The sequence below is a fragment of the Arvicola amphibius genome, chromosome 10 (assembly GCF_903992535.2).
Source record: "Arvicola amphibius chromosome 10, mArvAmp1.2, whole genome shotgun sequence".
NCBI classification, from domain to species: Eukaryota; Metazoa; Chordata; class Mammalia; order Rodentia; family Cricetidae; genus Arvicola; species Arvicola amphibius.
Genome location: NC_052056.1, coordinates 103,260,147 through 103,286,413, shown reverse-complemented (window position 1 = coordinate 103,286,413; position 26,267 = coordinate 103,260,147). Strand labels below are relative to the sequence as shown.

The 26,267-nt window shown below is 47.9% G+C and overlaps 1 protein-coding gene across 9 annotated transcripts in view; it reads right to left on the bottom strand.

The window, feature by feature from the left end:
• LOC119824585 (transformation/transcription domain associated protein) overlaps positions 1-26,267 on the bottom strand; it is a 98,768-nt gene that overhangs the window by 49,411 nt on the left and 23,090 nt on the right. For 7 of the 9 annotated variants that reach the window (XM_038344799.1, XM_038344805.1, XM_038344800.1 and 4 more), the window contains exons 14-33: positions 25,860-26,094; positions 24,375-24,741; positions 24,195-24,292; positions 23,438-23,632; positions 22,760-22,951; positions 22,066-22,231; positions 21,278-21,534; positions 18,411-18,611; positions 17,174-17,325; positions 14,388-14,587; positions 12,004-12,221; positions 11,701-11,898; positions 10,719-10,979; positions 10,178-10,339; positions 8,936-9,032; positions 8,206-8,327; positions 7,796-7,966; positions 6,668-6,736; positions 2,307-2,426; positions 243-362 (exon numbers count right to left, since the gene is read on the bottom strand). In XM_038344799.1, the coding sequence (XP_038200727.1) occupies positions 243-362; positions 2,307-2,426; positions 6,668-6,736; positions 7,796-7,966; positions 8,206-8,327; positions 8,936-9,032; positions 10,178-10,339; positions 10,719-10,979; positions 11,701-11,898; positions 12,004-12,221; positions 14,388-14,587; positions 17,174-17,325; positions 18,411-18,611; positions 21,278-21,534; positions 22,066-22,231; positions 22,760-22,951; positions 23,438-23,632; positions 24,195-24,292; positions 24,375-24,741; positions 25,860-26,094 (3,601 nt within the window). The remainder of the gene's footprint in view (positions 1-242; positions 363-2,306; positions 2,427-6,667; positions 6,737-7,795; positions 7,967-8,205; positions 8,328-8,935; positions 9,033-10,177; positions 10,340-10,718; positions 10,980-11,700; positions 11,899-12,003; positions 12,222-14,387; positions 14,588-17,173; positions 17,326-18,410; positions 18,612-21,277; positions 21,535-22,065; positions 22,232-22,759; positions 22,952-23,437; positions 23,633-24,194; positions 24,293-24,374; positions 24,742-25,859; positions 26,095-26,267) is intronic. The other 2 variants (XM_038344801.1, XM_038344807.1) reach the window with 1 other exon arrangement.

Genomic DNA, 26,267 nt, shown 5'->3' with positions numbered 1-26,267 from the left:
TCGGCGGTTGTGAATTTATAACTCTAACTGTATTTGTTTGTTAGAACCACCAAAATCCTCCAGACCAACTTTTGGGTTGCAGCTTTGAAGACATGATCAGACAACAACGATGCTCCTGACGCCCAGACCTCTGAGAAACACAAAGCCAGGATACGCAGAGGTGAAACACGGGTCCGTCAGAGGCTGAGCACACTGGCTGACAGCTCTCTGCAGAAACCCACTGCAGTGGCACAGGGTCCTACCATGAACATTCGGCTCCACTGGGGATCATTCAATGTTGCTTCCATCATGAACAGCTCCACTGTCTGTGAGGGATGACGCGTCAGAAACTTGATAAGAGGCTCTCTGAATGGGCTGCCCGCCTACAAAACATATGGAAGAAATGCAACCCAGACCATCCTTTTCAAAGACCTTCCAGCAGTCACCATAACAAGGCAACCCCTCCAATCACACCATAATTAGGTATTAACACCAATATCCTTATACTATCAAATTTTCTCATTTAAAGCATTTTAACAAAATGAGCCAGGCACAGCAGTGCAAAGGATGGCTCCAAGTTTAAGAAAAGCCTGGGATATTTAGCAAGACCTGCAAGTTATTCTTTGACATCCACATTTACACTGTGGTATGTGTATGCCCACACAACATACAAACAGGCAATTAAAAAAAAAATGACGTTTTCCAGTAATTGTTTTGTTTTGGTTTTTTTAGTTTTTTGAGACACTGTTTCTCTATGTAGCCCTGGCTACCCTGGAACTCACTCTGTAGACTGGGCTGGCCTTGAACTCATAAAGATCCGCCTGCCTCTGCCTCCTGAGTACTGGGATTAAAAGAGTGAGCCACTACTGCTAGGCTGTTGTTTTGTTCTTTAAAAAAGACGCATGGTGACCACAATCCCAGACAAGCACTCCTCTCAGTTTTAATCACAGAAGCTTTCCTTTGTCACTAACAACAGTGATGCAGAGACTTGGGCAGCTCAAGGCGCCAAGAGGAAAGACAGATGAGTGAGTGCTCAGGCCTAAGCAGGACTCCCCGCCTCTGAGACACACGGCATAGCCGATGCCGATGTGGTGGTGATCTCATTGGCTGAGCCTGCACGACACTGGGCCTGGCAATAAACCGTCACATGGATGCAGGACTATTAGCTACTGGTGGGTTTGGGGAGACGGGTGAGATGGAGGTGCAGGATCTTCATGACTGAGATGACCAGTGCGCGCAGGAGGCTCCAGCGCATCATTTCATGCCGATGGTCGCTAGGCTGGTTCTGGTTAAACTCGGTGGGTTACAATAAATAAAGGCACACAGAAAAGGGACTAAAGGTAGGAGGGAGAGTTGACAGGAGTGGGAGAGGTAAGAAAGGGTACACAATGCACAATATGTACACGTATGAAATTGGCAAAAAACAACTTCAATTAATTTTTAAGACACAAAGTCTAAAAACTCAAGAAAAAAACCATCAAAACTATTATCAGCCACATAGCCACAGGTGTGTTTGCCCACACTCCAGTTTACACGGGTATTTTAACAGGGTTATGAAGGTGGGCAGGACAAACTGCGTGGATCACAAAACACAACAGAACAGAAAGACAACACAACAACAACAACAACAAAAAAGCATGAAATTGGTGGGGGATGGGAAGGGGTAGATATGCTCAGAATGTATTGTATAGTGGTGTAGGAGGTCCTTCTGTGTTTGTGTTGCTTTCATTAGTTAATAAACTGCTTTGGAGCCGGGCGGTGGTGGCGCACGCCTTTATTCCCAGCACTTGGGAGGCAGAGGCAGGCGGATCTTTGTGAGTTCGAGACCAGCCTGGTCTACAAGAGCTAGTTCCAGGACAGGCTCCAAAGCCACAGAGAAACCCTGTCTCGAAAAAACCAAAACTGCTTTGGGCCTGGTGATAGGACAGAACTTAGATACGCGGGGAGACAACTGAATTCTGGGAGGAAGAAAGCAGAGTCAGAGAGCTGCCATGGAAGCTCCAGGTCAGACATGCTAAATCATTCCCAGTAAGCCATGACCTAGTGGTGAACAGAGATTAATAGAAATAGGTTAAATCAAGATGTGAGAGTTAGCCAATAGGAGGCTAGAGCTAATGGCCAAGCAGTGTTTTAATTAATACAATTTCTGTGTGATTATTTCCAGTGTAAGCTAGCTGGGAGGCTGGAACAAGGGGCCCACTCCAAACAACAATATAGGGTATAAAACTGTCAAGTGAATGCATTTTAAAATAAATAACAAAACAAAAATACTACAAGCAATAGATGGAAGCAAATCAGAATTAACCCTTAGTCAGAATTAACCGTACCTCAATCAGCATGGCACGCTCCGTCTTCATTACAACCTCTAGCAAAGGTTTGACCAGTGTTTGAGGTGCAGCTGGGATCAGATGGAAAAGGTTTATAATTGCCGAGCAAATCTTCATTTCCTAATAAAGGAAGCCAGAACCATAAACAGGTCGATCAGTTCTGTGACTGGAGGAGCGTGCTCGCTACAGACCCTACTACCGTCTACATTCACAAGGCTGGCCACCGAAGCAAAGAGTGAACACGGAAAAGCCACAACTTACCAGACCTGTTACATCACAGCTGTTTTGTCTTGAGGAAACTCACTGCCCTCGACCTGCAGCTCACCTGTCTCTGGGGGGCAGGGCTCAGTGTGCCTCGTGTGTTTACTATGCCTTCTGTTTTCAGGACACTGACAAGTGTCAGAGCCGACCTTCTCAAGGAGGCCCGGTGTGAGAGTGCCATCCACTCATCACGTGGAGCTCTAAGACATCATGTTCTGAGAGCACAGAATCTGGACCGGACTGGCGCTGAGCATTTGTCGGCCAGGCTGGAGACAAAGCCGACAAATGGCCCCGCTGGGCCCCGCCCGTGTGGGACCTCCTGAGCTCTGCTCTCTGCCACGTGCAGACCATTTTACCAGTTGGCCCCGAGGGTCAGCCCTACACCCCAATCTCAGGTCAGGTTTTCTTCTGCTGTGAAGGGATTTCGCCCTGGTCGCTGGGCAAGGGAAGAGCCCAGAACGCCACCATGTACCATGTGTGAGTTGTGTCTGGGGCTCTTAGGGATAAAATGGGGATGAGCCTGACGCCAGGATGAGATGGCGCTTAAACATCAAAGTAGGAACCAAGCTGCAAATAAATTGCTCAGTATCATCTCACTCTGCTTCATATTCATATTTAAGTCTTTAAAGAGAGCATATTCTTTCCCGAAGTAACATTAAAAAATGGTAATTTATGCCACAGATTGTTTTTTTAAGTAGGAATATTGAAAAATTCTCCTTTGCTTTCTGTAAGACTGCAAGAAGGCATTATCATCCCCATTTTACAGAGGAAGGAAGTTTGGCTCGACTGTCCAAAGACAGTGCTGTAACTCTATCAGTGTGCGGGGCATGCAAGAGAGCGTGTGTGTGTGTGTGTGTGTGTGTGTGTGTGTGCGTGCGTGTGTGTGTGTGTGTAACAGCTTCTATCTAGTATGAGGGAACTGGTGAGCTGTCAATGTGACAGATGGTGTAATTGTTCCCAACTTGTAGCAGGCCTGGATATCCCGTGAGGACTTTCTTCTCAGGAAGCTGCTGGAGGCTTGCGCTTGTCATGAACGCTAGGACAGGGGAGTTTGTTCGGTCTTAGCTAGCACTGAGAGACTGCAATTCTGACACACAGAAAACACGAGAACTTAGGATCTGGCTTAAACGTCCTAATAGAGAACATGCTTGGCATCCGGACAAGTCACAGCAATGATACTACGACAGCTCCGCCACAGACAAGACAGTACAGGTCACCGCACTCAAGGGTACAAGGCACTCTGTCCACTACAGGATCACAACACAGCTAACAAAGTCACGGCAAAACCAAATGCGACAACAACCCCCGCCTGCAGCCACACTGCAGTTCTCACCTCTACCCCTTCCATGGCAGGCTGAACCAAAACAAAAGTCACAGCATGAAAACACGGGCAACCAAACGGGAAGGAGAAAAGAAAACGGAAAAATCAAAAGTGTTCTTCACATTGCAAGTCATAACTGACTTAGAGAAGGTTGCTCTCACCTCAAACTGACAGAATGGAGACAAGGAGCACCTCCCGCACTCTGAAATGCTCTCCTGAGGATGGGGAGGAAAATCATCTTTTTCTATTGATGTCATTGACAGAGAAACTTCCCACATACTCCAACACAGGCAGGGTTATTGGGGTAACAGGACAGTACAGGCACGATAATCAGAAAGCACACAGTAGTTAGACGCTCTGAAGCGGAACACGCCTTACGCCCTCACATGTCAACAGCCCTCGGACAGGGTTCTACACTGGGACTCTTTCCTAAACCACAAGTTAAAATCATGGTTTCAGAATTCTTACGCAAGGAGAGAAATGGTAAGACTTGGTTGTATGCAAACATGCTTAAAAAGACTTTCTTCTTAGAGTGAATAATTCAGGATTTTATGTCAAGTGCTGAAACAGTTATAAAAATAAGGACAAATTCTTCCCCAGCTCAGCAAGAGAGAAGCAGGCAGTGCAGCCTCATCTATCAGGCCATGTCTAAGGCCCCAACCCATAAAGAACAGTTGGCCATTGGTGTAACCACCTCCACCCGAGTGTTAACTGTCAACTTGAGACAGCCTAGTGTCTCAACTGAGGGGCTGCCCACATCAGTCATATCTGTGAGGAATTGCTTTCATTAACTGATACAGGAGGGCCCAGCCCAGTGTGGGTGGTACCATGAGAACTAGTTTGGGAATAAGCCAGCAAGTGCTGTTCCTTCGTGGTTTCAGCTTCAACTTCCTGTCCTGACTTGCTCAGTAATGGTCTGTAAGCTACAAATGGCAATAAATTCTTTTCTCCCTAACCTGTGTTTGGTCAGAGTATTTTATCATAGCAACAGAGAAAAAACTAGAACGTCCCCAGATACGGGTTATGTGGTCAAGAGATCTCTGTAAAACCAGCACTGAGTATGTGTGCAGAGATACCACACGTGGTCCTGTATAGGCTCAGTGTCAAAAGATAAGGCCATTCAGACATGGAACCTGGCCAAAGCTCAATCCCCAGAAATCAAACTGCAGAGGAGCTTGTGTCTATCTATATTCAAATATGGCGTCGCAACTAAGAGCTCAAGAGCTGAGCTGTGACCTGGCCCTGGGTGGAAATGATGAAGCCATGGTCATCTGCTTTGCCGTGAAATCCAATGCTGTGGCCTGAGCTTAGGAAACGGCCATCAATGTAGAGACTGCTCTGCCCTGCAGAAGGAGAATGTCCCATGCAAGGGGACTGGCCTGCACCCCTGCCTTCTCAATCCACATCTCCAAATAACATTCTACACAAGTTCACAGTATTAAGTCAAAAGAAGCCATTTACTTATATATTAGATTTCTGGCTTTTTTTGTTCTTAAAACATTTCTTAGTACATTCGTTTACTGGATGCAGATACACCAGGGGACGTTGTGAACATCAGAAGACAACTTTCAGGTCGTCAGTTTTCTCCTTCCACCATGTGGGTGCCAGGGACTGAATTCAGATTGTCAGGCTTCGTGACTGGAGCCTTTAAGCAGCTAAACCATCTCATGGGCCCTCTGATTTTTGAAGAGTTAATTTAGATGTTTACTCTAGAAGATCCAGTTTATTTTTTAAGGTCTGTGTGAGCATCTAAGAGATGAGATGGGAGAACAAGCAGCAGGCTGGCTGCACCCATCCCCAGGGCTCAGGTTCCATCAGCTCTCTCTCTGCTCTCCTACATGACCTTATTTGATTTTTAAAATACAAGTAAGAAATCTTACAATGGGCCTTACAGCAAAGAAGTTTTAAATACTGATTGATATCTGCTTAGCTGGCACCTTACAAGCAATAGGAACAGGACACAAAAAACACTTTGAATATAGGACGTTCAAAACAAATGACACAGTAAAGCCAAAAACCAAAAAAAAATTCCAAGTTGGAATGAGGCAACACATCCAACAAGGAAGAACAAGGGACAAGAGCCATGACAAGTGGGGTTCTGGAATTAGGGATGCTACTATAAAATGTCCCATCAGGTATCACATTTAGAGAAAACACTGAAAATTAGCATATACAATTTTAGAGTCAAAACATCAAGAAACCAGCATTTTTAAGAGACAAGAGGCTTTCTGGACAGACATCAGATATTTAGGAAGACTTAGTTATACTAGTTTCCCCTAGAAACGATGTAAATTTGCTGTGTGTGCTAGTCAGTTAATTTTTAATGACCAACTGAGGTGTGAGGAGGCTGTTCCTAGAAAATACCCATGCTGGCATTTATGGAATGCTTTATTAAGTCCCAACAAATCTCTTGGTTTTTACTGGGCAATTAGTTATACACTGGGAAGTGATTACCAACTACTGAGTGAAGGAAGCAAGGGAAACAAGAACCGTGGAGCTGAAGGACCTCTATGGAACAAACAGAAGATACACTGCTTAGAAGGGACTACTAGAGTGGAACCACACTGCGCACTTCTGGAATGCTGGTTGACAGAAACGTCCCATTAAAGTGAGCAAAAGGGAAATTGTAAAGAAGCATAACGGAGATTGTTCATCTGGTAGGAGCAATAAAGCACACGGCACATCGACTGTCATCTCTAAGCCTGGTGGGCATCACAGTTATCTGCCGCCAGCAGCTGTGCAGCATGGACACCCTCCCAGAAACTAGCTAGTCACTCACGTTTCCGTCACTCCTCTGGCCCCCTTTGTGGGTGATGACTACCACTTCCATCCACTTGCGCAGATGTTGCTGTTGAAAAAAGAAACCACACCCTCAGACACAACTTCATGAGAAATCCTGCCCTTCAGCAGCAACCTGCAGTCATTTGATTTCCTTGTATTTAATAGCATCACAATCTCCCATTACAGAAACAGACTAATCACCCAGCAAGAGATGTGACAGGTGAGGGGTCTTGTTCTGCAAACAAAAGGCTAAGCTCCAGCAGGAGAGACCTGACCCAGGCAATATGGTTCCAGGCCCGGCACTTTCCAGTTGCCATCAGTTCTCTGGATCCCGTGCCGGACTGGGGTGGAAGGAGAGGTGGACAGACTCCATGTGGGCCAGAGTGTCAAGGCGCCTGCTGTGTACAAGACAGTGTGAATTCATGAAGGCAGTGAATGGAGGTTGGGGATGAGGAGCCCTCGTAGAGCCTGGACATCTAAGAAGAGACCAGAGGAGAGTGTGTTCTAGGAAGGTGAGTGCCAAGGGCTCTGCCAGCTACGGTGGCTGAAGGGACCCCAGGTAGGAAGGCAATGTGATAAACATGGATTCCTCTATCGGTGGCTGGAGAAAGGACTCTATTTTGGGCATCTGCTAATGAGTGAGGACTCGTGAGGCTCAGTGACACCGGGCAGAAGCCTCTGAGCAACGATAAACTATAACGGTGCACCAACGGGCAAAGAATGTGGATGACTACAAAGTATGTGCTATGACGAATGCCAAATCCCTGGAAGGACACACAGGCTGCCCTAAGGAGGGGGTGCCGGGGTGGGAAGGACACACAGGCTGCCCTAAGGAGGGGGTGCCGGGGTGGGAGAGAAACTGAGTAGTTTTCCACTTTTTGGAATTTTTTTGTTTCAAGTTTTTTGAAACAGGGTCTCACAGTGTAATCCTGGTTAGCCTGGAACTCACTGTGTAGACCAGGTTGGCCTCAAGCTCACCGCAATCCACCTTTCTGTCTCCCCAAGAGTGGGAAAACATAACGGAGCACACCACCACACCCAGCCACCTTTGCATTTCAACAGTGTGAATGTTGTCTTCTCATTTATTCAGTGCATTATGGAATAAGTTTAAACCCATTTAGCTTACCATCATCTGATCGCAAAACTTATCGTTGAAGGAATTGGGGAACAGCCGAGTAACAGAGGTCAGCCGATTCACGACATTCAGGGTCAAGCTCCGATAATCTCCCAGCATCATCAGCAAAGGCCGCATGTGTGTATGAATCTGATCTACTTCTATGGTGGCACCTTCCAAAAACTAGTCAAAAAGGAAAGTTACGCAGAGAAACAGGCAGCAGACAAAGTAACACAATGAACCAACTCCACAGGAAAGGTCAGTCTGTCCTTGGGAGAAGGGCATTAATTTCCCAGAAGTACTGACCGTCTAGAGCTCAGCCTTACTGTGTTTCAAGATTCAGTATGATATGGGCAGAGATGCTGCAGCTCCATGCAGGCTGACCAGACAGGCCCAAGGACTGCAGGTGTGGTCACACTCACCTTCCGCATGCAGGCTTCTCCGGCCTCCTGCAGCTCACTGTTGGTGGAGTTGAGGGCTTTGAAGAGCGCAGCGATGATTTTCTCCCTGGACTGAGGAAGGTAATTGCAGGCAGCAAGGGCATCTTCAGAGAGAAAAACGAGAACAGTTTTTATTATTCACCCAAGAAAGAGCTCAGTAATTTCCTTCTCTAAAGGATCCTACCAGTCACAAACCATTGGCCCTCCCTCCTGTTAGCTGCAGGACAGAAGAGGTGGATTTGGTGAAGCGTGCCTTTAATTCTGGCACTCGGTGGCTGGGCAGGTGATCTCTGTGTTCAAGGCCAGCCTGGTCTACAGAGCAAGTTCCAGGAAAGACAGTCGGGGCTACACAGAGAAACCCTGTCTCAGGACGGACAGAGGGTGGGGTGGGGTAGGGGAGCAGGGCGGGTTTTGAGGCTGATAGAAATGGCACTATGTGGCGAGTATGACAGTTCTCTTAAACTAGAACATCTGATTCAGGAAATTCACAGAATAAGGGTTCAATGCAGAACAAAAGCCCATTTATTAAAGACAACACGACTTAAATCCTAACAATGCTTGTACAACTTGACGACTAACACAATCTTCTAAAGACTGTCTTTAGAAGAGCATTCAGGACTGACATTTTATACTGACTACGCTGGAGGCCTGCCACAGCCTCTGGACGACTAGCCTATGCTTGGCAGCTGGATTCTCACTGGCATGCACTTACTTAACGCTGCAATCCGTAAAGGCACCAGGGACGGCAGGCTTTTGTAACAGGGCAGCTTCGTCAGAGCTGAATCCTCGGCCTCACACAAATTCAGTAGCTGACAGAGAAAAAAGAAGCTTTCAGTTCACCCCACTTCTCCCGGGGAACGGAAAGATTACAAGCTGCACTCAACACCAATTTGTCAACACACACTGAAAAAATTCATCCAGAAACAACTCAAAGCCTAAAGAATTTCAACAACCAACAGAGGCCCTGCTTCCTTACCCCAAAGTCAAACTCGGTTACAGCCGCCTGGGTCACACCTGACTGGCTGTGGTGTCGCCTGTTTTCTGTCGATCCTACAACACTAGCGTTCCCCAGGGATGGACAGACGGACGGGCCACAGGCCACAGTGCCACAGGCCTTATGATGATTTGCTTTAATTCTCAAACTGGGAAGAGTCTCAGCGGGGCAGGCCTGTAGGAACTGCCTGATAATGGTAATTAACGTAAGAAGCCTTAGCCTGATCAAGGCAGCACCAGTGCCTGGGTGCAAGCCCTTCTCTCTGCTGACTGTGGGTGTGACATGACTGTCCTAAGTTCCTGTCTGGAGCTCCCAGCAGTGACACTCAACCAGAACTGTGAGCTAGAAAGGCCTTTTCTCCCTATATTGTACTCTGCCAGTGTTGTTTTTGTTACCACAACAGTAAAGAAAAGGATATAGAGGGCACCAATGGTCACTGGGAAGCCCAAAAGCTCTAAATCCACACTCGGGGGCACACAGGCACCTAAATGTCTAGCATCTAAACCACCATGTGCCTTTCCTATCACTATTTCCCCCTTCTCCCTACACGTCTTAGAAAACTAGCTTTCAAGCTTTACTATTTCTTTTAAAGGTTTATTTTTACTTTTTTATGTGCACGAGTGTTTGCCTAAATGTATGCATGTGCATCACGTGTGCCTGGTGCCCGAGGAGGCTAGAATAGCGTTGTATCCTCTGCAGGTGACGTTTCAGACAGTTGTGAGCTGCCATGGGGCACACATGCACACATACATGGTAATAAGTCATATATTCAAAATCAAGTTGGACTGTAACCTGTAGATGCTAATCCAGAGCAAGGCAACACTGGGTACCATGTTTCCCTGGATCTCAGGAGCAACACACCTGCTCCAAGTGCTGTGCCAGGCCACAGCCGGGTATCGCTGCAGCTGCCTGAGCTCAGGCACGGCTGGCAGTCATCAGCCTCACTCTCTCACACCATACCTCTGTGTAGAACACCTTGTGCTCCACTACATTGAGGTCCATTGTGAAGAGCCGAGGCTGCAGCGTGGTACAGAATGTGTTGCCCTCCATCAGGCCGATCTGTGCATTGGCAGGCTGGTGACGCAACAGGTGCTTCTTTGGTGGGACCATGTCCTGAAGGACCTGGCAAAACCAAGCAGGGTGCCACTCGTCAGATGCCCCTCAAAAAGAAAAGACCTCCTATCTTCATATTCCACAGTAGCCAAGTTGAAAACTGTGACAAGAAGTCATTACAGAGGCCTAAACTTTCATTAGGTAGAGGACATGTCACGCTAGAACTACAGTGTAGACCGTGTCAGATTTGCTTTGCTCCTCACACTTGAATGACCTCACAAAAACAAAAGTCCCGCCTGTGAATACACACCCAGAAAACTAGCCTTCTTTCTGTTTTTACTAACAGCTGTGGACATACACTATCTGCGCATCGGAGAATCATGGACTGAGTGGTTCTTGTAGTGCAGATGTGAAGCAGAGACCCCTGCTGCCCCTGTGGGAAACTTACCTCTTTATGTGGCTCCATAATCACAGTCACACTTTTCCCAGTGACCTGGGCCAGGACCTGCAGCGAATGCATGGCTTGCTTCCTCACAGTTGAGTTTGGAGAGGTGACTTCACGAACTAAATCGTGGGTCACATGGTGAAAAGATTTCTCCTGAGCCACCACAATCTCTTCGGCTCTCTCCTCGTCTTTTAGAGGCGTTGCGCACCTCATCAGGAGCTGCTCCAGGGTGGTCTTCGCCATGGCGACTGCTCCATTGGAAACCTGGAGGTGGGAGAGGCCTTAGAAGGAAGGAATGAAGGGTAATGCCACTCCCCAGACTCCCAGGTCTCCATACACTGGGGAGGAAGGAGCTCACGGCCACTGTGCCACCATCGAAGAGAAAGACCACTATATAGCATCCATTTGGATCACTGGGGTCAAAATTACTTCACTGTCCTTCAGAAAAGGACACCTACACACAACCTTGCATTAAACAGAGATTCTGGCAAGCCCACCAGACTCTATCAGGATAAGTCAGACCTGCACATGGGTTCGTGAATAACCAACAACATGCCTGGGCCTGGCAATATGGCTCAGAGGGTAAAGAAGAGCTTGCTCCCCACCCTGACCACTCCAGTTTAATCCCCACATGGTAGAGAACTAACTCCCACAAGCTGTCCTCTGCTTTCCACATTCATGCTGTGGCATGAATAAAGTATGTCATCAAAAACTAAAACAAGAAAGACAATGTCACGCCTGTGGGGACCTTTGCAGTACTCAGAATACAGCATTCCCTGCAGATCCACCCTGAACCAAGATAACAGGGAAGGTGCCTGGAGATTAACATATGAGTTAGGAGCTGTCCCTGTATTAAAGGCGCTATAATAAAACCAAACATCAAAGTCCTGCAGTTGGGAAGAGTGTCTAAGAGCAAGGGCTCTGCAGGCAGATCAGCTCTTTGTGAGTAGTGCCATTTCTGAGCTCAGGGCTACCCACAACCTACCTCTCCAGTCAGGTCCATCATAACAAAGAGCAAAGCTTTGAGGAATGTCTGCTGGTTCTGGAGGACCCATGTGAGTGGAAGGCGCTCCATGAGAAACTTAATGGACACCACACCCCCCAGCTTCGCATACCAGGCCTGCTCATAGCAGCAAGCGCACAAGCGCTCCACGATGTACGAGAAGAGGGGCAGTTGGCATGCCTGGAGAGAAACAAGCCAAGAATAAGGCGGTGCCACCATCCTGAAGCTAGCAGCTTCTAGAACAGTCCCTTCAAACTCAAGAGGACATTGTCCAGGAGCCCTTACCCTCTCCTTGGAGCCCAGGATGATGCTGGCCACGTCGAATATCACAGCTAAGGCCACCTCCCCAATTTTGCACAGCTCCTTTTCTTCGTAAGCCATACAGATAGCTATCGCATCAATAAGGACCAAGGGATCCATTCCTTTGGACCCATTTTCTTCACTGTGGAACATGGCTGTGCTGGGCTGGCTGCCCACCTGGTAGCAAGGTAGCAAGAAAGGACCTGGAAAGAGAGGAATCAGGCACACAGCAAAGCGGAGGTCATTCATGGAGACATGCATAACCTCCAATTACAAATCAGCTTCATTTCCCACAGGGTCAGGGACTCACTGAAGCCAGCACTGATATTCTATTACATTTTATTGCTCTGTACCTATGTAGATTATAAGTAGGCATGCATGTGCCATGGTCCACAAGCAGAGGTCAGAGGACCAAGGCAAGAGCTGGCTCTTTCTTCTACTGTGTGGATTCTAAGAATGAACTCAAGCACCCTTACTGGCTGAGCCATCTCACCAGCCCTGTTGAACTAGTACTTCAAACCAACCTCCAGTAAACTACAAATGTTTGAAAATCAAGTAGTCTAATTCATACTAAGGCTATTTTTCTGACTGTTTCCAACAACATATTGTACACTGTTCAATTACTGCAGTCAAAATTTGAAAATGAGCCGGGCGGTGGTGGCGCACGCCTTTAATCCCAGCACTCGGGAGGCAGAGGCAGGCGGATCTCTGTGAGTCTGAGACCAGCCTGGTCTACAAGAGCTAGTTCCAGGACAGGCTCCAAAGCTACAGAGAAACCCTGTCTTGAAAAACCAAAATTTGAAAATGAGATTGGCATAGAGCTAATTTAGGAGCACGCTTGTACAGCACTCACAGAGCCCTAGTGTTTAGAAACCAGACATATCTGTATCCCAGGACTCTAGGAAACTCGAAGTTCCACTCAGCTAATGCTGGAGCTCGGTTGTCTAAAAGAAAAAAGTGTGGGGCAGCTATATGGCCGTGTAGGTCAGAGCACTGGCCACACAAGCTAGTGGACTGAATGCAACCTGCAGGGCTCAGGGAAAGACAGAACTGACCCCAGAAAACTATTCCCTTGACTTCTATGAGCTTGCTATGGCATAAATGCTTGCACTCAAATACAAATACACACAGCAGTAGTAAGTGTTTAAATGCTCAAAGATGAGCTATTTTAAAATGCTTTAAAATACCATTGATCAGTTAGAGCCTGGGAATAATGGGTCTTGAGTCAGTCATTCCAGATGGTAACAAAAAAAAAAAAAAAAAAAAAAAAAAAAGTAACAGCTATACCCTAAACACACCTGTGGTCACAGAGCAATTTGAAGGCCGTGTCTCTTGGGTCTTCAGCCCGAGACCACACAGAAATTACCAAGATTAACTTTAAAGACCACATTACCACAAAGAAACACCGTGAAACAACTGGTGTTCAGTTGTACAGTGCTGACTGTGCCAGCCAGGAAAACAGAGGGGTCAGAGCTCATCCATGTCACTGGAGACCACAAGGCTCTAGGGCTCTGAGGGAAACAGGCGCAACTCAAGTGTGCTCTACAGTTACTACTGCTCATGGAAAGAGACACAGAAATCTGAGGGTATTGGCCAGCTGGTGGTGGCGCATGCCTTTAATCCCAGTGCTCAGGAGTTCAAGGCCAGCCTAGTCTACAAAAGTTAGTTCCAGGACAGGCCCCAAAGCTACAGAGAAACCCTGTTTAAAAAAAAAAAAAAAAAATCTGAGGATATACTTTCAAAAACTTAGTGGCAGCTGCTGGGCCACAGACATTTCTACTGTGTTTTGTAGAAGCACAGTTTGCAAGACATGAACACATACAAGCAGTCCTGCCTACACTGTTGAGCTCCAGAGAGCCACCATAACAGAGGACCGGGCACCAGTCCTCTGTGGGAACAGCCAGGGCAAACACAAGCACTGCAAAGGGGGCATAAGGAGCTGGCTGGGGGGGCGTGAGTGACAAGGGGCAGAGGCTGACCTTAGACAATAGCACTAGAGGGTGGACGATCAGAAAGCATCCTGTTTTAATGTGAATTACATGTACTTCTGTGCGCATGTGTGAGTGTGAGGGCATGCACATGGGAGCCATGTGTAGAAATCAGAGGACAGCCTGTCCGAGTCAGCTGTCTCCTCATCACCACTGAGCTACCTCCCTGGCCCATTTTTGTTTTACCTACCCGTCTGTCCAATACACCCAGACACACTTCACACAAAATGCAAAGAGCCTGAAAATAAGTTGGATAAAACTTGGGGCACAGTGCTCCCCACTGAGAGACCAATTTATCAATGAAGGCCACGAGAGAAAAAGCCCCTACTCTGGTCACACCGCAGCTTGACCTGATGCTGGCTCCCACAGCCGCACACTCACCACACTGCTGAGCCACGGCTACCATGGTGTAGTGGCGGATCAAGCTGGCTACGAAGGGCAGGGCGCTGGGTCGCAAGTCTTTGATGACTGCTGACATGAACGCCCCTGTCAGAGCCTGTTCAAACGTCTTCCGGGCTGGAGTGTCCTGGGCTTTGTAGCGATGTGATATGATGACATTGGGAATGGTCTTTTCTGTAAAGCTGAAAGACAGAATTCCATCCGTCACCACACCCAGTGTCATGGGGGTGGCCTGAGCGACCCCCCTCTGCTCCAACCTCAGCAGCATTTGGTACCACACATGGACTTTATTTTCAACATTTCTGGCCAGTGTTTAGAGAGACAGCAAATTATATTCTACTTAACATGAGCACAGACTTGGAAGTAAATTATGAAACAGTGGCAGTCAGTACTTTGTCATTATTTTCTATTTTACATGTTAAGGCTGCTGTGATGGCAAAAGCACTGGCCACATTTTTTAATACCCAGTTTTGCCTCTATGTATCTATGTGCATCATGTGGCAGTCAGCTGTTCATGTATTTTAGAGGAGGGCAGAGGATCACCTAGAACTGAAGTCATAAAAAGACTGTTGAGCCATGGTGTAGGTTTCAGAGTCTGAACCCAGGTCTGCATAAAGAGCAGCAAGTGTTCTGAAATACTGAGTCATTGTTTCTGCAAGGGATCTGAGTTCAAGTCCCAGCATCCACTCAGCAGCTTATAACCATTCAAAAACTTTACAGGAATCTGATGGTTCTGGTCTGAGGGCAGCAGGCATGCCCATGGTGGGTGCCCATATATGCAAAGACACATATGCACAAAATAAAAATAAATCTTTTTATTTTCTTCGAGACAGGGTTTCTCTGTAGCTTTGGAGCCTGTCCTGGAACTAGCTCTTGTAGACCAGGCTGGCCTCGAACTCACAGATATCCACCTGCCTTTGCCTCCCGAGTGCTGGGACTAAAGGCATGTGCCACTACTGCCTGACAAATCTTTTTTTTTTTTTTTTTTTTGGTTTTTCGAGACAGGGTTTCTCTGTGGCTTTGGAGCCTGTCCTGGAACTAGCTCTTGTAGACCAGGCTGGTCTCGAACTCACAGAGATCCGCCTGCCTCTGCCTCCCGAGTGCTGGGATTAAAGGCGTGCGCCACCACCGCCCGGCTCTGACAAATCTTTTTAAGAAGAGAATAAAGGTTGTTTTCCCCTGCTGCTACAGCAGTGCGTGCTTCACAGTCACCCGCTGTCACCTCTGGGAAGGCACTGCTACTGTGGGAGTAATGGCGGTACTGTCGCCTCCAGACGTCCTAACGACAGCCCTCCTTCTCTCCCAAAACCTTAAGCTCCAGACCCATCTTCGTGAGCTTTCCTCCAACTGTGATGAGCCCGTGTATGCTAAAGTCAGGGAGGCCCTTTGTGCTGATTAGAACAGGAAAGCAGACGATGAGAGGTTTCTGTAAAGCTGATCAAAAGAGAGACCCTACAAATGGCTGCCTGCAGCAGTACAGTGGCTAATGATGGCAAAGACCTCAGGGCAAGATGCCACCTAAGAGTAGAGTGAAGAAATTTTGAAATCTGGGGCTAAAAAAAATATGTGGGGCTGGAAGGATGGTTCAGTGGCTAAGAATGTTTGTTGTTCAAGCCACAAGGACCTCTTAGTTCCAATCTCTAGAACCCACATAAAAATCCAGCTATGGACCCGCATATGCTTATAACAGCAGCACTATGGGGAAGAGGGGTGGCACAGGAGGATTACTGGGGCTCGCCGACTGCCAGCCTAGACACTGAAGTCCTCTAGTCTCCCTGCACAGACAGCCGTCACCTGCATATACAAGTAGAAAAAAAATATCGATCCTTTTTTTAAAAAGTTCTGTGCATGTGTGTGTGTGTGTGTGTGTGTGAGAGAGAGAGAGAGAGAGAGAGAGAGTGCAGGAATGGTGGCACACACCTTAACCTCAGCACTGGAGGTAGAGGCAACTGGGTATCTGTGGGCTTGATATGAGCCTCGCCTACATAGTGAGTTCATGGTAGAGACAACTCCAAAATAAAGCCAAACTGTAAGCAGTCAATCAGTGATGCAGTGGGAATGAGACTAAGTCTGTCGTCTGTCACAGGCATGGCCCTGTCAGCAGAGCACTTGACTGGTGTACAAGAAACCTGCCACCTAGCACCTGTGAGCTGGAGGCAGGAGGACCAGAAGTTCAAGTAATCCTCAGCTCCTCAGCTACAGAGTTTGGAGTCAGCATGGGCTAAAGGAGACCCTGTCTCTAAACACACACACACACCACACACACACACACACACACACAAATTTTAAAAAGCTGTGCCAAACATGGGACATTATCCTAGACTCCATGACAACAGGGCACACAGTGAAATGAATCCAAGATCAATTCTTACTATGGGCTTCATGTTCTCTCCACCCTCTAAGACCATGGCCCTCAACCTTCCCAATGCTGCGATGCTTTAATACAGTTTCTCAGGCTGTGATGCCCAATCATAAAACTATTCTTACTGTTACTTTGTAAGTAATTTTGCTAGTTATGAATCATAATGTAAACATCAGATACGTAAGACATCTGATATGCAACCCCGTGAAAGGGTCATTTGACCCCAAAGGGGTCGCGACTCTCATGTTGAGAACCATGGCTCTAGAGGCTACATGATGCATCACTTAGTTACATGCTGACCTGACCACCTGAAGGGACACAATCCTAACAGATCCTAGAGAGTCACGTCTGTCCCTCACTTCGGCAGGAAGCTGCACCAGTCCCAGAGACTGGCCCGAGCACGTACTTGGGGTGTGCCAGCAGCTGGTAGAGCGCATGCTTGTTATCCTCCAGGCTCATCATGGCCACCAGGAAGCACCTGATCACCTCCCAAGCCTGCCTCCGGTAGTAGGGCTCTGTGTTGGCACTTTTCAGGCAGTCCAGGGCGGTCTCGATGGCCTAGGACAAAAAGCACAGAATGGATAGTGTGCACTGTTACTGTCTTCTGGGGAGAGCCGAGCAGGGCAACAGTTAACCAGGCAACCACAAGCAAGAGCTCTGAAAACGGAGACAGTAAAGAAATCTGCACAGCTGCAGATAAAATGCAATGGTGCACAGCAACTCCAGCTTTAATAGTTCACTTTTAAGAGTGTGTCCATGTGTGCATCTGTCTGTTGCCATGTATATGTTGAGTGCAGGTGTCCAGAGGTCACGGTGACTAATCCTTTAGAGCTGGAGTTATGGGCAGCACCACGGATTCTGGGACCTGAGACCGCAGTCTCAGCAAGAGTAGCAAATGCTCGTAACTGCTCAGTCAGCTCTCTAGCCCAATTTGATGGTTTAATGACCAGCAGAAGACAAGAAGTTAAAAAGCTCTGGAGGGTCCGGTGTGGCAGGCTGTCATCTCACATCCCCAGCTGGATCTGAAGCTCATGAGTTTTTGGCAGTACACATGCTTGCCTGCCCTAAGGGTAAAACCTGAAAGATGGCTTTTTTATGCTTTTACTTCTCTTTAAAGAGAAGGCTATTCATCCACCAGCTCCCTGCAAACCACACATCTGCATGCAGACATACGTGCACACAGAGACTGCAAAAACACAGAGGTACAATTTTATACTAACTCATTTCCAAAGAGTCAGGAAGGAAACAAGGAGGGTCAGGATAAAAACACAGGAGAAAACTGAACCCTGGTATACCATGGGTGACAGACAATTAAAGATCTACTTGAGTTCTCAATGGCCCTGGATATAAGGCCCAGCAAGATTCTAACAGACCAGGAGCTCAGGATGAGTTGATCACTGGGAAGAACTCTATCCTCACAAGGATCCCAAATTCCTGTGTAACATTCCACCAGCCCACGAGCATTATGCAAGTCACCAAGCAAACTACCATGTAATTCCCGGGCTGAGTGAGAGCCCCCCTCCCCCGCCCCCCCCCCCCCCCCCCTTGTAGGCTCGTGCACGTAGTATTTTATAGAGACCAGTCTTCTCAGAGCAAAACTTGTTGAGGTATCTCCTCGGTGCCTCCCCACTTCCCCACTTCACCTTCTCCATGGGAAGTTGGAGAGAGGCCTTGCAATCAGAGAACTCCACAGTAATGCTGGGGCCTTGAACTTCAGTCACAACGTAGTGCAGCTTCTGGGACTCCTTCAACATCTTCCTGTTGCTGCCGCCAAACTTCCCAAGCACACGGTAGGCTACATGGGAGATGCTGTCTGCAGGGTTGCGCAGCGTGCGCCACAAAGCCTAAAACATGAACGGACTTTCATTGAAAGCTTGGCCAGGCAGTGAGTACAGAGTTTACGACCACAATTCTAACTGGTTGGTTAGATGTGAGGACTCTTCCTCCTGCCTTTGTCCCCTTCCTGGGGAAAAGTCAATGTTTATACAGTCTTACTTGTTTTCCTCCAGGGAAGTCCTGTGTCTTTACTAAACAAACATATTTTGGTAATCTTTTATACAAAAGATGGCACAGGATAAAAAAAGGAAAGGGTTGGGGTTTGAGAGATGGCTCAATGGTTAAAAGCACTGACTGCTCTTTTAGAGGACCTGGGTTCAGACCTCAGGCCCCACATGCTGGCTCACTGCTCTCTGTGACCCTGGTCCCTCTTCTGGCCTCCGCAGGTACTACACAAATGTGATGGAAATATACATAAAGCAAGCACTCAGACACATAAAGCATGTGACTCTTTAAAATAAAAGGCTCAAGAGCCAGTGAAAAGACACAAATCTCAGGCATGCAGAACTTACTGAACATTCTTGTCCTGTATTTTTTTTCTTCTATTTAGAAACATGATAAATAAGTAATTCCATTAGAGGGGTCCCTGAGAGTCAGGAAACTAAAACAGAAAACAGTCACAAGGGCCGAGCTATGTCCTTGTATATATATAAACTTGACCACACCTCTCCTGCTCAGCAAGCCTTGGCAAAGAACAGGGAGGTCGTCATGTAGTTGGTTTAGTTTCTGCCAAAATGCTTATGCAGTGATGGGGAACTTCAGCCAATCATTCCGTTTAGGATGTGTCCCCCTGAGGCCAAAGAAAACAAAACCTCCAGGTGCGCTTGGCTCTCTCTCTTTTGTTCCCTGCGCTCCTGTATCGCTGGAACCCTGGTTTTGTAAGTTCCCTTTCTTCTACTTATTAAAGCTAAATCTATTATATTAAACTGGTCTGGTTAATTCTAATTACCGATCGACCACCCCCATCAATGCAGACCTTGTCGCAGTCCCAGAGTGTCCCTCCCTCCACATCCAGGCCATCTTCAGAACCCCATGTTAGGGTTTTAACACAACCAATAAAATAATGGTAACATGAGCTGGGTGTGGTGGCGCACACCTTTAATGCCAGCACTTGAGAAGCAGAGGCAGGTGGATCTCTGAGTTTGAGGCCAGCTGATCTATGGAGTGAGTTCCCAGGACAATGAGAACAGTTATGCAGAGAAACCTTGTCTCAGAAAACAAAACAAAACAAAACCCATAACTACATTAGCACATTAGAGACAAATAAGCAAAGGCTGCATAAAAGCCCATGTCAGCACTCCTGTGTGCCAAACCTTTGTTCATAGCATCTGAAGCAGGACTGCAGGGTTAATTAAGCTCAGGTGTGCTCTGTATGGCAAACACCTGGACGGCCTGCTGCAGAACACTGCATACATTTGCTCATACATCCCTCCATGAGTTATGCACATCTCAGAATGACTGCTATCACAACACTCAATGCAAGAAACCAGCAATATTCAAGCTTCACATGAAATCTTGGTATATTTCCTTCCATCAAGCAAAATCCATTTCTCTCAGGCTCTTGCAAGTCAAACCACTGAGGGTAGCCTGTAAGGTCCCTCTCTGCCTGGGGGCGGGGGGGGGGGCTGTTTCCTAGCCAGGTGAGGGTACCCCCAAGACTCAGAGGGTGGATCAGGAGAGACTATAGTGCCACTTGTCTTGGGGGTTACTAGGCCCCCCAAAACTAAAAGTGACCTTTAACCTTATCTGTGAGGGTTCTCGTGGTTAAGCAAACTGAGGCCCAACACCACCTCAGTCCCAGCAGACACTCTTGCTTCCGCGTCCCTGCCGCCCATACACACTCAGGTCAAGACGAGCTCTGCTTTCCAGAACCAACAGCACAGCTCTCAAGGCCAGCTCTGCAGCCCTCCCATGACAAGTGGGCCCCATGCCAGCATCTCCCAGTGTAGAGAGACCAAGAGATAATCTCAGAACTAATATCAGGGCAGGTGTTAATCTTGCCTCCAGTCCATGGTGCGGTCCCTCCAATCTAGCATGTATAATAGAGGCCCCTGTGTTCAGGAGCTGCTGAGTCTCCACCATGGAGGGCTAGCTGGGACCCCACGCTGGGAGGCAGGCATAAAGAGTCCCCCTGCCACCAGTGACTCCCAATCCCATCAGAATCACAGCACAAAAAAAGTGGAAAACGAGGATATTAACACCCGATTGGGGTGGATGCTGAGACAGGGTTTTTCTGTGCAGCCCTGGCTGTCCTGAACCTCACTCTGTCGACCAGACTGACTTCGAACTCAGAGATTGGCCTGTCTCTGCCTCCTGAGTGCTGGTACTAAAGGTGGGACCCACAACTGCCCAGCAAACCCTGATTTCTAATAAACAAAACAGCCTTGTAGTATCTGCTCTTTCTCCCCTGGGCTGAGGTAGGCGCCCAGCAGCTTCCCTGCTCCTTCTCTCCCGGGCTGAGGTGGGCGCCCAGCGGCTTCCCTGCTCTTTCTCTCCTGGGCTGAGGTGGGCGCCCAGCGGCTTCCCTGCTTTTTCTCTCCCGGGCTGAGATGGGCGCCCAGCAGCTTCCCTGCAATTTCATCACTTTACCATGAACCCGAAAGTCTGTGCGGATTCTGGCAGGTTCTTTCTGCTAGCAGCAGCGGCCATACGGCACCCACACCTTCTGCCTTACCTGCATGAGCTCTGCCCGCACAGGTTGAATGTGGTCATAGAGGAAATCCGGTTGCAGGTTGTCTACACACAACTCTAAGGTCCTCAGTCCTTGGCTGACCAACGTCTGAGACCCATTGAGGGCAGACACCAAGGGATCCATCAACATGGGCAGATAGGGCAGCAGAGAGCTCAGTCGCACCGGCACTGTGAGACAGAGCTCCACAAAAAGGTCCTTCATGTGTTGCTTATGCAGGCCACTCTGCAACATGTTCAGGCCTGGAAAGAGGTTGGAGGGGCTTGTTACTTCCTAACGCATGCAACATCAGCTGTAGAAAGTCACAAGCCACTGTTAAACCCGCTAACTGCATCCAAAGCCCCTTTCACTGTGGCAGCACAGGCTGTGTGGGTAGTTCCTGTAGGTCATCCAATGTTTTTATAAACATCCTATTATACTTTTGTGATGTGTCTAGGCAAAGAGAAAAGAACCAGACCTGACAGCAGGAGGAAATCAGTCTAAGGAGGACTAAGTAAGACCAGGGTAAGGCTGGACATGCAGCTGGGCAGGGACAAGGCCACTCAAGGCATACTGGAAAATTCAGTATTTTACACGCCACACCATTTGTACAGAGTAACACTGCAAAAATAATGTTCACATGACAAGTCCTATGTGGTTTGACTGTAGAAACTAATGAAGTTATGTTCTAAATAGGGTGAGCTGCCAAACTCCCACCCACCTCCCATGAGCTGTGCCTGTCTTAGCCCAGCATTAGTCAGTCAGAAGGTTGCACACGTCGACACTGCACTCACCTTGAAGGAGGTTTGGGAGGAGAGGCAGAAACTCCTGATACAGGAGGTCATGGCTGCCGCCTCCTATGGAGCGGAAGAGGGCGCGGAGCAGGAGGAAGTAGTTGTAGGGCTCCTTGGCGGTCTGCGCCAGCTCCATGGAGCTGTTCACGATCTTGTGCAGGTGAGGCTGCGCAGAGAGAAAGCAGCCGGGTGAGCACCAGGGAGGTTTCCACGCCCTCCAGACGAGAGCTCACGCACCACGGCCATCAGCAGCATGAAGAGGTTATTTCAAATGAACAAAAGAACAGAACGACCAGCATGGTTTGGCCATCTAGCTATGAAAGATCTACTTAGTAGGTTCCCAGATACAGTTACCTGAAAATGGAATTTTCTTTTTTTAAGCTGTTGAGATGGGGCCTCATGAAGCCCAGGCTGGCCTCAAATGTGCTAAGCAGCTGAAGCTGCCTTGATGCCCAAGTGGTAGAACTATATACTAGTCCGTGATTCTGAATTTTCTACTGTCACCTGGCAGAGCAATCAAGCATTCCACAGGGAACACCTAAACTGCTGTTGGTATGTGGACCTTATCTGTGTCACACCAAACTTAAAGAGTGTTTTACACATGTAAAAATGGAGTTACTGTAATTTCTGTTCAAAAGTGGAAACAATAAAAGCCCCAGGACCGTGGTGGCTCTCAGAGGAAAGTGCACAGTACCTTCAGCATCTGCTCGTTTTCAGCTGCAAACAGGGACACCGATCCGAAGACCAACTTGAACAGCTTGAGGTACAAGTTGGAGAGTTCCACATTGGAGCCCATTTCTGGCAGCCGCTCTAGGAGGTACTCCACCAGGATTGTGGCAAACAGAGCCGAGGTAGTAGGATTTGCCAAGAAAGAGTTGGCAACAATCTGTCAAAATAAGAAATGCCCATGACAAAAATAATCCCCTTCCTCACTCAAAGCAGCTGCAAAAGGTAATGAGTTTCCAAACAAGATCCACCTTCGCTGAGTGCTGAGAAAACCATCACCTGCCGCCACAGGCAAGCTGCGTCTCTCAGAGCCGAGCACCTGCTCACCCCCAACACTGACAGCCTGCACTTGACACCCATTAGCTTCTACTCCTGAAAGGAGCCTGCCTGCCATGTCCGAAGGCTTGACAACTTTCTAGAACATCATTGCCCAGTATTCCCCTACAATTTCTTAAAGCCTCGAAGTGGATGAGTAAACACAAGCATATACAAAAAAGTTTAAACTGAGAGAATATAAAGGGGCTGGCAAGATGGCTCAGCAGGTGAAGGCAACCACCTCCATGCCTGAACACACACACTCTCTCACACACACACACACACACACACACACACACGTACGTACGTTAATAGAAAAGGGAGTTTATACCTGAAGAGCGTAATTTTTTGAGATCCTTTCCACCATGTAAGGGACCGTAGTCTGGAAGATCTCCTTGAACGTCAGGGGGTTCATCATGGTGAAGACTCCAGCGAAGTGCTCCAGCACCTCCTTCTCTTCTTTCATTCGCACAGTCTGGCAGTTGGCTACTCGGATGTATGTCTGTCCATTTCCTGCGATCTGGACCTAGAATGGGAAAACCGCCACAGCCATCACAATGGAGCACCTTCTACTGTGTATTATTTCTTTACAAAATCACAAGTTATATACGTTAAACAAGGCGCTGAATTCAACAATAAAGGTTATCCTCCTTCTAAAATCTGTTCTTGCCTCAATTTCGAAAAAGAAGAAACCAGGTGTTCTCATCAGGGAAGAAAAAAAGGAGAAAGAAAAGAAAAAAAACCAGTTAAGTAAGAGGTAACTCAGAGGGTAGAGGTACCCGACAACCACCACTTGATAATAAATAAGCCCGTTATCCCCTAAATGGCTTTTGTCAGAGAATTTCACCACAGTAACAGGAGAGGGAATTAAACACCAACATGCAATCATGATCCCCAGCACCACATTAACTGGCGTGATGATGCATGTGTGCTATCCCGCAAAACGCAAAGCTGGGCAGGTCACGCAACAGAAACAAACCCAGATGCATCCACACTGGGAGTAAACACCAAAGGCTTGTTCCATCACTAGCACTCCGTCCTAAGGGCACCTTCTATCTGCAACAGCCCGGTTTGCAGCCACTTCATACCTGATAAATATCCAAGGCCTGCATTGCATACTTCACGAGCTTGATGTAAATCTGAGTTTCTTTGGGTTGTAACTGCTTGTTAGGAATAAACTGAGCTTCTAGAAGAGAGAGACTACATTAAAACCTGGCAAACACACCAAACTAAAAATGTTGGTCCAAACAGTGTAAGAGTAGAATTACCACCAGGTGCTTTACATGACGTTATGCCCCACGTGATGGTCTTGACGCCGCAGACCAAGGTTTTCACCAAACTCCGGCAGTCTGTGACTTGGAATGTCTGCTTATCTTCCTTGTCCTTTTCTCCTTGTTTTTCAAATGGGGGCACAGGGGCCGGAGTCACTGGGGTGGCTGGGGTTGGGGGTGGGGGAGGAGGGGGAGCAGGGGTAGGCACAGGTGCTGGTGAAGGTGCTGGGCCAGGGGCAGCAGGGGCCGTAGGCACCCCAGGCAGTGTGGCTTCTGTAGCTCCCAGTTCAGATTGAGGCTTGCATTTCTTAAAAATGGCTGAGAGCTGGTACCGGGCAATAGTATGGAACTTGAGGACAAAAACCTAATGGCAAAAGAAATTTGGGTCAAGGGAAGAAGTTAAAAGTTAATAGCCAAACATCTGAAACAAAAAAACTGGGGTCAAGAGAAGTAACCAAAAGTTAATAGGCAGACATCTGAAACCACTTGATGTCATCCTGTCCAAAAGACAACAGAAGGGGTGATTGCTCAGTCTGAAAAGTGCTTGCCTTGCAAGCAAGAGGATCTGTGTGCAGTTCACAGAACCCATGCAGCAGATCGGGGGATGGCAGCATGCTCTTGTAAACCCAGCTCTAAAGAGGCAGACAGTAGGGATCCCCGGGGCTGGCTGGATAGGCAGCAGAGGCTACAAGGTGAACTACAGGCCAACAAGACCTTGCCTTAAACATATAAAACATGCTGCCGAGACGGTGCAGCTATGAAAAGATGTCCATTTGTTCCAGAGGACCTAAGACGCATTTCCAGCACTCATGTGGGATGGCTCAAATCGCATGGAATGAGCTCCATGGGACTCTAAAGCCTCTGGCACACATGAACACATGCACTACACACACATAACACACGACTAAAATTTAAAATCAAATCTTTAGAAAACAGAGCCAAGCAGTGATTGGCCACGCCTTTAATCCTAGCACTTAGGACAGAGGCAGGAGGATCTCTGAGAGTTAGAGGCCAGCCAGCCTGGTCTACAAAGTGAGATCCAGGAAAAGGAAAAGAAAAAGGAAAAAAACCCAAAACATATGATGGGCCTTGAGGACATCTAAAATGGCTCTACGGTCAAACACACATTTGCACAAAGGTCAACAGCCGCTGGTTTCTGAGCTGGGTGAGCAGCATCCGTGTTGACCAAAGACTGCTGGAGTGGCCCTTCAGTGCCATGGAAAACCTTTCATCCCTCCCCAGACAACAACTGGAGTGTCCTCGGGCTGCTCTAACTCTCAGGGCAGCCCTGCCAGACAGATGCTGACCATCCCGAGACTGAAGAGAAACATACAGAAAAAAGCAGCTTCCGAGCATGACTGCCGGCAGCAGGAGGACCCAGGATTTAAACAATGTGGTCTAACTCCCAAAGCCAAATTCCTATGTGGCCACCTCAGCTGCCTACATTTAATAAAACTTAAGATAAACCAAAGCAGCCAGTACCTCCAGCATCCGCATCAAGACATCTCTGCCATTGCCGCTCTCCTGCTCACTCTTGGAGCGGATGCAGTCCACCAGGTTCAGCAGGAGTTTGCAGGACATGGTTTGGATGCTACTGGGCAGGGACTCATCATCGATGTTCTTGGCAAAGAGCTGGACGGCGAGGGACAGGTCACTGAGGGGCAGGTGCTGGCGAACGTGGTGTACAAGGTCAGCAAGTGTGCTGTAGGCGAGGGGTCTGCAGGAAGAGACGTCACTGTACTCCCTGTAGCCGCTGCTGGGACTGCAGAGCTAAGGGACGAGGGTCCAGCATGGCCTTAGTCCCCACCCAGCTGCTTGACCGCAAGGCCCAGTCTGTCTTGTGTTTCACTCTACATCTTCAAAAGCTGACTTTAACCCAAGTTACAAAGT